Raw genomic sequence first — 12390 nt, 5'->3', positions numbered from 1 at the left:
CTTGGATTAAACATCACCTTTGACTTTGTTAGGAAACGAATCGACTTTTTATCAGATTGTGTTTTTGTTTTTCTCATTGAGAGATGATGACAGATACAACACGTTTATCTGAGCCTGAATTCCACAGTTTTTTCGTATTTGTTTTGCAGGCATCCAACATCATGCTGCAGTGTGGCGGAGATCATGTCTGTTTTGTTCTTCCACACTATGAAGTACAGGCCAGATGACCCCAAAAACCCCAACAATGACCGCTTCATCCTTTCCAAGGTGAGACCTTTGGCTACTTACAGGAGACTGTATCATAGAAGACCTGTTCACAGCGCTGGGCCTCCATGTCTACCGTTTTACAAAACTGTGATTGATTCACATGATATAAGTGTTCTGTCCACAGGGTCATGCTGCGCCTGTCCTCTTCTCTATATGGCTGGAGATCGGCTATCTGAAGGAGTCTGAGCTCATGAGCATGTGTCAGGTGGACTCCCCGCTGGAGGGACACCCCACACCTGTGAGTAACGGATACACACTGATCTGAGATCAGCCGCCTATTCTGATTTGAAACAGTGAGAAATATGCCGTTTATTGAGTCAAACATTATTGTTTAATTTTATCAGTGACCAGCCGTTATGTTATGTTACATCAATGCATGCGTGCATGTGTTTGACAGAAGCAGCAGTTTGTGGATGTGGCCACAGGCTCTTTGGGGCAGGGCTTGGGTGTAGCCTGTGGAATGGCCTATACAGCTAAATATTTTGACAAGTCCAGGTGAGAACATTAAGCCACGTAAGTCTACAGTAATCAAAGAGTAAACATATTATTTGCTAAAAGATTTGTTGACCAATAAATCACATTTTTTCCATTATTTGAACTTTCTATTATTTAGTGCACGCAGATTCTGTTTCTATTGTGAAATTATTTCATAATGTTAGTGTTGAGATTGAGACACTCAGAATTCAAAATTGTTTATGTTATGGCAAGATATCAAATATATAAAAAATTTCACAGGGATGCATATTTGTAGATATTAATACCTAAAGAAAATGTTATAAAGGGTATAATGATATGAATCACAAATAACAACAAATAAGAGAAGACCTATGTTGATTTCTGCCATACATTTGTCATGGAAGTTCAAAATAAATCCTTTGTGTTTGGATGTCCATGTTGGAGCGTGTTTGTGGATTTCAGGGGTGTGGAGTTGTGCTATCATGATTCTTCTGCTCTAATAACCAATTCCCCCCGGCTATATTTCAGGATAGAATCCTGTTTTGGCATAAGCACGCAATTCAATTCTGAAGTCTATAATCATTTTAAAGTTGTGTATATCTGTCTGTGCAGATCATAATCATAAAGTGAAGAAAGATAAAACATAATAAAATGTTCTTAGCGATCGAATTTCTCTTCTCACTTGTGAAAGACGGTTGAACTGGTGTGACAAGAGAATGTCAGGTGGTATTAAGGAAGGAGGGGTGATGAGCTTTAACACATCAGCAAGCAAGAAGAAAAAAGAGAAAAATAACTATTACTCCAATAATTAAGATATATATGCATATATTATACTTTAAAAAGTATATATTGGCTGAGAAAATTAAAGGAGAATATTTCGATAAATTGTAAATGTTAACAATACCGAAAATGCTCAAATATAACAAGTTTCGCTATATTTTGCATTATTTTGGAAAATTTTAATATTATAGAAAATAATATGTGACCCTAAATGTTTGAAGGATAATGTAATATTGTACAGTACATAGAAAAGAAGAAGAACGAATGAACTTTAGAAATTGCATTTATGGGTGCTATACAAATATGTTTTAGGTGTTGTAACTGTTATTTATTTTAATTGATGGAATACTCTGTCATTTAGTTATCATGTATACTGCCTGCTGGGGGATGGAGAGATGTCTGAAGGTGCTGTATGGGAGGCCATGGCCTTTGCCTCATACTACCAGCTGGATAACCTGTTGGCCATACTAGATGTCAACCGCTTGGGCCAAAGTGATCCAGCACCCCTGCAGCACCACGTGGAGAAATACCAGAGACGCTGTGAAGCATTTGGGTGGGTATTAAGGTCGGGTGGAGGTTTACGCCACAGAAAAGATGTTCAGTTGCCCTTGAGCAACCCCACATGACTACTTCTGCAGCACTTTCCAACTTTGGATATAAACGTATTTGTGTTTGAAATTTGGATACTTGTTTGTTTCTATTTACGTGTGCATTAGAAGTAATTGATTTATATATTTCTGGTTTGTACGCAGTTGGCATGCTATAATTGTGGACGGCCATAGTGTGGAAGAGCTGTGTAAAGCCCTGAGCCAACCGCGCCACCAACCCATTGCCATCATCGCCAAAACCATCAAAGGAAAAGGCATTCCTGGTATATTTCAGGCTTCCCATAATTTTCAGACCAGCGGCATATTATCAAACACGTACTGTACTGTCTATTCACGTATGTGAATCATGTCTCCATTAAAACTCCACAGTGGCAGAAGATAAGATGGGATGGCACGGCAAGGTTCTGTCCAAAGACATATCGGAGAGCGTTACGAAAGAGCTCCAGAGCCGCATCCTCAGCTGCAGCAAGCGAATGTACCCGGCTTCACCCATCGAGGACGCTCCACCCGTCAGCCTGCGCAATGTTCGCATGCCCAGCGCTCCCAACTACAAACCTGGAGAGAAGGTAAGAGGTTGAGGGAGGGATTTATTAACATAGAGAAGACATGACATTACTCATTTTATCATGTTCATCTTCTACAGATTGCCACCTGTAAGGCATATGGAATGGCAGTAGCCAAACTGGGACGTTACAATGAACGACTGGTGGCAATGGACGTTGACACCAAAAATTTCACCTTCTCTGAAATCTTTAAAAACGAACATCCTAACCGCTTCATCGAGTGCTACAGCGCAGAGCAGAACATGGTAAGAAAGTATTATTAAGGAGATATTTGAAACAAAATCCAAAACCCTTTTCCCAAATATTTTAGGCTTTATTAAAGCACAAACACACAGTAAGCTTTTTTTATTGTTTTTGTACTCATTTTTTTGAAAGAGACTATTTGGGACATGTTAGGTCTGGTCTTGTTGATGTCCTATTTATTTATTTATTTATTAATTACTTTTTATATTTATTAATTATTAAATATTAAAAATACTTTTTATTTTTTAATATTCATTAGTAATGTAAAGATTTTTTAACTTCGTTTTTTATATTAATTGACTCAGAAACACCCTTTCTTCCAAAAATCTTCAAATCTTCAAGTTTTTCTAAATCTGTATAACTATATCTTTGTTCTGATGAACACAGAGAAATATATTTGGAAGAATGCTTACAAGCAAATAGATCTTGCCCTCCATTGACTCCCATAGTAGGAAAAAATACTTTATTTTAAATACTTTATTGTCGAAGGTGAATAAATGATGACAGAATTTCTGTTTTTGGGTGAAGCATCTCTTTAAAAGTTATGAGAGCTTAACCTGCACATTAGACTAGTGAACAAAACATCACTAGGCGAAGTGAAAATAAAAGATTTCGGAGACTACCTGATAAAATCCCCCTCAGAATTCCAAATTTGATGTTAGTTGCATAATGCATGGATGTGTATCCATAATGCATGAGTGCAACGATGATGTGACCCACTTACGCTTGATTTTGCACCACACCTTGCTGCAGTGCCTCGCCCAAAAAAACCCAGCAGAAAAACCGTCTTCGCTTCTCATCCCATCAGCACTTTCTTTATGATCCGGGCTGTATGCCAAATTACCAACATCATCATCGTTTCTTTTTGTACACAGGGAAGGTAAAATGAAAGTGACTTGTTTGTCACTTTGTATTTTGTGTAATGGAAAGTGATTGTGACAGACATGTTGAAAAGCTGATTTGATTTGAAATTAATTTTAAGATTCATGTTTAATCAAGGCAATACTGTACTTTACATACACTGGTAGTGCGTTTCATTAGTTTAGTGCTGTCAATTATATTAAACCATGTATAAATGTAATTTAAAATGTAAACCTACAGTATAAACGCAGTACATAAACATTTTGCTATCAATTCCAGGTTACATTCTATATTGAATTTAAAAACTCAAAATTTAATATTCACATCTAGGTAAATTCTCTCTGATATAAAAAATTATATAAAATTGTGGCCCATTCTGTTTCATTTTATTTGACGAGCTGCAAGGATTTCAGATAAGAAACAGGAAATCACAGCAAGTGTGTGCTACTAATGCCTTTTATATGAACGATGATAAAATACAGTTCCAGTCCATCTTTCCTAGGAGAATACAGCCTACTTAAAGTGATAGCTCACCCAAAAATAACCTTTACTCGCCCTCTTGTCATTTCAAACCTGTATTCAGATTATCTTCTTTGGTGTTCTGCGGAAGGAAGGAAGTCATAAAGGTTTGAATGACAAGAGGGCGAGTAATTGATGACAGAATTCTTCACTTTTCACTTTAAGAACTACAGTTATAACTGTGGTTCACATTGCATGAGTCAAGTGAATACAGACACAGTAGATGTAGAGTTAACCTAAGAAAGGAATTTATGCTGACAAAATCTTTTTTTGTATTTTTAAAAAGGGGATTTAATTATCCATTGGGAATGCTACTGTAGTGTTTATATAAATAAGTCATCGTGGTCTCACAATGAGAAAGAAGAAGGTGTGCTAAATAGGTTTGGCTCAAGTATGTGCCCGCATGCTTCCCTCCTGGTCTAGTGGGCAAAAGAGGCGGATGCCCAAACCTGTTGTTAGCGGTGATATCATTGAAGGCTGTTTATATATTACCAAATGTCATTCTGAAGTCAAATTATATTTTAAAAAGTATCTGTCTCCTACAGGTCAGTGTTGCCACAGGCTGTGCCGCTCGTGATCGAAACATTGTGTTCGCCAGCGGCTTGGCAACCTTCTTCAGCCGCGCATACGACCAGCTCCGCATGGCTGCCATTTCTGAGAGCAACATAAACCTCTGTGGTTCTCACTGCGGCCTGTCAGCTGGTAAAGAGTCTTTCTTTTGGTTTTGCAAGCGGCAAGGAAAAGAGACAATCACATCAGACAATTGTGCTTAAAAAAAGCTTTCAGACATTTGCTTACATTTATATGCAGGTGAACAAGGAGGAAGCACAAGCTCATGTAAAGAAATCCTGAAATCCGCTGCATATTTATTATTACTAGTATTACTGTTATTGATTTTCATGCATTTAACACGAACAGAAACTTTGTTGCAGTTTTTTTTATTTAAAATATATACCTGGACCACAAAACCAATCAAGTCAATTGTTTGAAATTGAGATAGCATACACTTTTTGAGAGTGCTCCATTGAGGTACGGTTTGTTAGGATAGGACGATATTTAGCCGAGACACAACTATTTGAAAAACTGGAATCTGAGGGTGCAAAAAATCTAAAAATTTACAAAATGGCCTTTAAAGTTGTCCGTCAGAGGCGCTGTAGTAGGCCATTGCTAAGAAAATTCTAAGCCTTACATAGATACTAAACTCTGGGAATTCCCAAAGAGCGGGCAGCAGCGAGCCAAGTTCGTAGGCGTCCACTGTAAAACTTTACTGTAGTTTGCCAGTAATTTACTGTAGAATTTACAATTTAAATTTAAACATAAACTTTGGTCTGCTGGTAATATCTTAAGTACAACACTGTTTAAAATAATTTTGAATACTCAAATTATGTGACTGCAGTTTAAGCCTCACCCATAGTCTATCAAACAGGTGCTCTCACCACTCAGATTCTTCCTTAAAATACCCACCCACAATCCAGCACCCCCATTCTCCTTCAATTATACATTTCTAACACATTTGGGAGCAATTCACCCCCTTTTCCCTAACCTTTCTTTCTAATGTGTTTTATTCATCTGGATGTCTGGAGGTGGTGCAACTTTTAGCACTCAACCCCTTCCTCCTTTATCCCTCCCCCTGTGTATCTCGGTGTCCGGGCAACCCTTCTGTTAGCACAGGTACACTGCATGCCACGTTGTCTTTACAGCTGCTTGCCTGTCTATCTGCTTCACTGTTTGCATGTGTGTACACCTGCCTCACTAACCTATCCTACGATCTGTTATCTAAAGAAATGTGTGGCTGGTTTGTGTGTGTGTATTTCAGGAGAGTATGGACCAGCTCACATGGGCCTGGAAGACATGGCTATTTTTAGAGTCCTTCCCACTGCCACCATCTTCTACCCGAGTGATGGTGTGTCTACTGAAAAGGCTGTGGAGCTCGCAGCCAACACAAAGGTCTCTGCAATATTCAATATTATAAATAGAGATAAACTAATGTGGAATTTTTATTAACTAATGCACATTTACAAAGAAATATCGATCATAAATAGTCAGATCAAATATTTGAAGTCTCTAGTTCCATCCATGGGATGTCTTATTAATATTAAATGTAATATATCTGATAGATATTAATAAATTGTACCAAATATTATCTGAAACTAGGGCTGTTGCCCAGAAGAAATCAAAATAACAATATTTTCATGATATCTATCAAAATATATTTTTTAAGAACTAAATGAAGCTATTAGTCAAATTTATCTTTAATTTTGTGCTATTTTGTCAATAAATCAATTTGAAAATGCAAAAAGTTGGTAACCATTGTGATTTTTAAGTCGAAGTATTAAATGGGTGCTGAATTGTGTATGATAATAAATAGAATTATCGCGGTATTGGTCCCGCATTTGCTTTGGGTGCCACGGTTATTGCCATTTTATAATCTTGGTAATGGTAATATACGGAAAGGTAATTTAGTTTCATTAGCTGTTTATTCAAAATATCCCCCCCCCTAAAATATCATGATATTAAAATGTACTGATATTGAAATATTGAAAAAAAACCACTTTCCTGGCTTTCCTGTGGCTCATTGGTTAGAGCACTGGTTTTGATCCCAGGCAATTGTACATCGTTAGAAACAAATGTGTAATACAATGCAATGTAAAAGCACCTGGCAAATGCATAAATGTAAAAAGCAATTTGATTCAGTCTGTTTGCTTGGTGTTTTTTATTTTAGGGAATTTGTTATATTCGGACAATTCGTCCGGAAACATCAATAATTTACAACAGCAATGAAGACTTCCATGTTGGCCAGCTAAAGGTAAAAACTATCCCATGCACATACTGTTGTAGATACCAGCAGTGACAACTAAAAATGTATATTTTTTAAAATTATAGCAGTTCCTATAGAATAGAATTAAATCTGATTACTGAAACTGGTTCAAAACAACCTAGTGAAAAATGCCTATACAGTATGTTCATTATTAATCCACGTGTATTTTACAATATTAACTTCACCAGGTGGTTTACCAGAGTAAAGACGATCAGGTTACAGTGATCGCAGCGGGACTGACCCTACATGAAGCTTTGGCTGCTGCTGAGCAACTCAAGAAAGGTCTGATGCATTGCATTGTATGGTATTAGCATGTTAAAGGGACAGTTTACCCAAAAATGAAAATTCTGTCTTCATTAACTCACCCTTGAGTTGTTGACCACCACCGACAACCATAGTAAGAACAATTGATTTGGCCTGATGAAAACAAAAAATATATTTTGAAGAATGTAGAAAAGCAAACCGTTCTGGGGTACTTTTGATTACCATTGTAATGTTTCCTACTATGGAAGTCAATGGTGGCTAAGAACTGTTTGGTTGAGAGGGTCCTTCCAAATATCTTTCTCTGTGTCCATCAGACCAAATGAATTTGAAGGTGAACTGTTCTTTTAACAGTATAGTACAGTAGCAAGAGCGGCATAAAATGTTCAGAACTGGTCATTTTTTGTCAAAAATGCATTTAGTTTGTGTGCATTGTCGCTTAAATGTCTACAGTTTTGTATTTCTTTTTCCAGAGCGGATCCACATCAGAGTCATCGATCCATTCACAGTCAAACCTCTGGATGCCAAAACCATCATTGACCATGTGCGTGCCACCAGGGGTCGTGACTACTATGAGGGTGGGTTTCAATCTCAGAACAGGAGTAGGTGTGTCCTCCGAGTACTGTTCTAGAAGTATCTGATTGGCTGCTCAGAAGAAATGTGATGTGCTGGCAAATGTTCATTGGATCGGAAAGCAAGAGGCATTGTTTTGCGATAATAGGTTGATTTTTTCGGCCAGACAGTGAGAAGCGGAGGGCTGTCAGATCTCCTTAAGCAGGCGTAGGCCCGCAGGGCCTGTTGTGACCTAGTTAACACAGACAGCCCTGGACCTGGCATCGCTGCCTGCGTGCCAGAGGAGGAGTGAGACCAGAGAGAGAGAGAGAGAGATAAAATCATTTTGAAAGCGAGCATCTCTTTGCCCAAGGGGAGGGAAAGAGGATCGAGATGGTCAGAGAACGTGTGATTATAGCAAGAATGAAAGCAGGGGCATAAAGGGACAACAAGATAGAAAATATTACATTTCAGAAATTTAAAAGCAGGACACAAAAAGTTAAACTTCAGAAGATGGAGATTTCAAGATCAAGTCAAAGGTGCAGATCAAGTGTGAAACGCTTTAAAGCATTTTCATGCTCTTATCCAAATCAGCGTACAAATACCCTGTTCAATAAAATACAGCAGGACCGCTGACCGATATACATGACTGGATTGTGAGTTGAACGCTAAACCAGGGGCAGGAGGTGAAGCCACTGGAAGCGATCGTGCCGCCATCTTGGTATGCCCAACTGACAGAGAACGTGATTGACTTAAAGTCAAAATGACAATAACCAGTCAATTAGTTTCTAGTTCACGTGTGTTTAAAATAATTGGACTGATGTTTTTTTCCAATGTTTATTTGGGGCAGAATTGCCATGTATAGAAATAATGGTATAAAGGGCGAGTGTGTGTATTGCACACTGTTGTAATGGGAAATGTGTAAATGTTTAGACATAAGGCTTCATGACTTAAACAACATATACAGCCTGTATTTAGATTTCAGAATAAGCATATTTGTCATACTTTGAGGGGTCTCGTTAGTCTGCTGATCCAATATGTACGCTAGTGTAATGAAAATGAATGTAACTGACTCTATATCAAATATTGATATACTTACATTCTTAAGACATTTGCGTTGAAATACTGTACTGTGAGACGTCAGATATAATATCAGGGCCTGGTAAAGTTACTGTTTTATCATTAATATGTGATAACTCCCTGTTTATTTAATAGAACGTTTGGGCATACCAATATGGCGGCGCGTTAGCTTCAATGTAAGACGTCACGAGCAGACCAGTCAGTGAGCAGGAGTTACTGTTTCTGATTGGCTAAAAAAAGCACAGGCCACTCCCACATTCTGTTTTACTATAGACAGTCTAGTGTACTTTCCCTTGACACCTGTCACAGCTATTCCCATCAGGTATTCTTTTTTTTGTTGGTATTCCAAAAAAAACAAAAGATCAAAGCACCTGTTCCCTATTTCTACCATCTGTTATTCCACAGGTGGCCTGGGGGAGGCGGTGTGCTCCGCCATCGTGAATGAGACCAGCTTCACTTTGCAGCGACTGGCTGTCGCTCACGTTCCCCGCAGCGGCAAAATGTCCGACTTGCTCAAAATCTACGCCATCGACCGCGACTCCATCTTGCACACGGTCAGGAAGATGCTCAGCAGCTCGTCTAATGCCAAGTAAAGCATTTTGCTTTGCCCCACCCACTCCTCCAAAATACAACAGCTACACAAACACAGTGTCACATGACCCCTTTAACGATTGTGGTTCCTCCCACTTCATTGTTCACCGTCTGTGAGTATAATAGTAAAGTGAAATACATGGTGTCAGTTTTGAAAGGCAGTTCATTCATTTCGTTTATTATTGAGAATACACACACGCACACGCACACACAAGAGTATCACAACGCTTAACAACTCAATATTGAAAAGTCATTAACACTAAGATGTGGCTGGCATTTGTTTCATCACCATAACCAAAAAGTGTCTATATGGTATACCATGTGATGCTTATGGGTTTTACAAGTGCTATTTTATAAGGCCCCAAAACAGTTTTAATACTTTTTATATTGTTATTGTGAAGATACACAAGACAGATCAGAGTTGGATTTCATGGGTACAGAAGTTTCCAAAACTACATTATTATTAGAGATTAGTGTTAACATAGAAGGTAATTAAATAAGAATGTTAATAGGGTGGTAATTGAAAAAGTAAAGTATCTTACGTGAATCGGTGTGCTGTACTGTATGCTTTGTGTGTCTAGGGATGGGATAGCATTTTGTGTTTTTTGACAAACAAACACTCTCTTAGTCATTTTTCGGTGTATCTCAACAAGTGTTGGATTAAAGCCTTTTGGATTTGAGTTTGATAGATTGTGTGTTAACTGCTTGTTTCATCCACACCATTACTCATCCACATTATCAGCGAAGACAAATGCATTTTTATTGTTTTCATAATTATAAAATTAGACTTTCATCCTTTTCCATTTTTAAAACATTTAGTAAACCAGCTGCAATTTAACTGAAGCAAATCTGTGCCATCCTGTTTTAAAGCCAAGAAGAAAAGAAAAATAAGTTTTAGGTTGGGTGTATAAAGAGAATACTGCTTTGCCCCATTATCAAATTCAAAAGGATATTACATTTGCAGTACAGCCCACTTACCATTTAGCGCTCTATTAGCGTATGGCTCCTCTTATGGCAAACACAGCAATACCCCAGCCATAGGACAGAGTATAAACTGCAAAATAATGAGAAAACCGTAAAGTTTCATTATTGCAATAAATAATTATTATACATGAAAACTTTATCAGATGTAAGACAGGTAAATATTTGCAGCGCATGTGTATTTTTCATATGAGGAAGACCACGTAGACAGCCTTGTCTGCTTGACATACCATGATATGATCTGAGATGCAGGATAGCCACAAACAATGCAACACAATAACCCACGAGGACATCTAAGGAAGAGGAAGGTTTTCATTTAACCTGTTACAGATGTTTTATGAACGGTTGGAGGAGGATGAAGCAGATTTGTCTGAACACAATGACTTTACCTTTCCAGTGGTAGCGCACATATTTGGTGTGTGCTGGCAAACCAAGAAAAAATATGTTTCTGTGTTTAATGAATATACTAAGAAAACTTGTTAAAGCTTTAATGTTAAAGGAATTATCGAGAGTTTAAAACAATTATAGTCCTTTAATCCACATTAAACATTTATTTTCATCAGGACATACATTGTTTAATACATTTAATCTTAGTATTGTTAAATATCTTACCGAAGCATGCACATGCACATTCAAAAGCAACTGTAAGGAAGACACTGAGGACCGTTGGGACAACAATAGCTGGACAAAAGAGAGTTTTTTAAGTTCGCTATAATTATTATACACATTATTATCATCATAAACAATCTTTTCAAACTACATTTCTAAACGATTGCTAATATTTTTGGCCCTGTTTCTGAAGGCATCGAAAATAAAACAACAAGATGTGAAGGGTGTGTTCTATTCAACACGTATACAGTTTTTCTCCCACAGCTTCCCTTCACTTTACAGTGCCTGAAAATAAGAGCCAAAAAAAAGAAGTATTCGAAACACATTTAAATGAATTAGTTTTTGTATTTATTTTACTTCTGTTTGAAAAACAACCCTACAACATTACTGACACGATTGTTCTCTCCTTTAGTGCCCTGTCAAGTCATCATTTACACTCTTTGGAGGTACAATAACAAACACTTGTTCACACTGTAAACTGGAACAAAGAAGTATGTTTCTTACAGTAATACGGCCTATAAAGTATTAATCCACAGCCCAGGCCAAAGCAGATAGAGAAGAAATGGTCAAATATGTCTGTGGGGAAAAAACACTATCAAAACAAATCATCAAGGTGAGTTTCCAAAACTATAACTTTCAATTTTGGTTCTGGCTTCGTAAACTTACAGTTGTTAAAAGCATCCACCGCTCCCTAAAGAAAACAATGTTGTTTACTGATCACACAACTTTAATTGTCTTAAAAAGACTTTGTTTCAAAACAATCAAACACACAACCTTTTCCTTACCATTAGGTCTTTCGGCGTGCTTTGGTACAGTGCTCCGGTGAGTTTTAACTCGGCAGTGACACATTAAAAAACAATGAAATGACTCATAAAAGTCACAAAGAATAGTTTCTCTTTCAGGTCGGTTTGGTTTGAATCGAAATCGAAAAAGACACGTTCTTTTATATAGTCATGTTTTTTGCATGTACATAGCCGTGTGTGCCAGCATGCGAACAAAACCAATGGGGAAATTGAAAACCACATGCTCTACTACAAAGCAAATCAAGTCATTTCATTTTTGTTCGAGACTCGAAGTGTTGCTGACAATGTGAAACGACACCAACCAGCAGATGGAAGCATTGAGCAACATTTTGAGCCTTGAAAGTCCCATCTGCGAATGTGATTTACAAAAAAGTGAACTGCCTTCGTGTACAGAACGC

The 12390-nt window shown here is 37.7% G+C and overlaps 2 protein-coding genes across 3 annotated transcripts in view; one reads left to right on the top strand and one right to left on the bottom strand.

The window, feature by feature from the left end:
* tkta (transketolase a) overlaps nt 1–10284 on the top strand; it is an 11391-nt gene extending 1107 nt beyond the window's left edge. Inside the window, exons 2-14 of the mRNA XM_079483955.1 lie at nt 150–267; nt 392–505; nt 665–762; nt 1865–2056; nt 2256–2374; nt 2481–2677; nt 2755–2919; nt 4843–4999; nt 6114–6244; nt 7020–7103; nt 7304–7397; nt 7850–7954; nt 9414–10284. Coding sequence (XP_079340081.1) covers nt 150–267; nt 392–505; nt 665–762; nt 1865–2056; nt 2256–2374; nt 2481–2677; nt 2755–2919; nt 4843–4999; nt 6114–6244; nt 7020–7103; nt 7304–7397; nt 7850–7954; nt 9414–9601 — 1762 coding nt within the window. The 3' untranslated portion in view covers nt 9602–10284. The remainder of the gene's footprint in view (nt 1–149; nt 268–391; nt 506–664; nt 763–1864; nt 2057–2255; nt 2375–2480; nt 2678–2754; nt 2920–4842; nt 5000–6113; nt 6245–7019; nt 7104–7303; nt 7398–7849; nt 7955–9413) is intronic.
* LOC306909865 (uncharacterized protein) lies at nt 9753–12328 on the bottom strand. Of its 2 annotated transcripts, XM_079483956.1 has the most exons (8): nt 11975–12296; nt 11856–11880; nt 11694–11765; nt 11193–11261; nt 10970–11002; nt 10811–10873; nt 10578–10653; nt 9753–10458 (listed from the first exon to the last, which is right to left on the bottom strand). In XM_079483956.1, the coding sequence occupies exons 1-7, from the start codon at nt 11975–11977 to the stop codon at nt 10592–10594; spliced, it is 327 nt and encodes a 108-aa protein (XP_079340082.1). In that variant the 5' UTR covers nt 11978–12296; the 3' UTR covers nt 9753–10458; nt 10578–10591. The 2 variants fall into 2 exon arrangements, with proteins under 2 accessions (XP_079340082.1, XP_079340083.1); XM_079483957.1 differs by lacking the exon at nt 10970–11002 and having other exon boundaries at nt 10333–10458; nt 11975–12328.
* Between the last annotated feature and the right edge of the window lie 62 nt (nt 12329–12390).

The sequence above is a fragment of the Barbatula barbatula genome, assembly GCF_947034865.1.
Source record: "Barbatula barbatula genome assembly, chromosome: 20".
Taxonomy (NCBI): Eukaryota; Metazoa; Chordata; class Actinopteri; order Cypriniformes; family Nemacheilidae; genus Barbatula; species Barbatula barbatula.
Note: the sequence above shows the minus strand (reverse complement) of the source record. Positions and strands in the feature narration are given on the sequence as shown.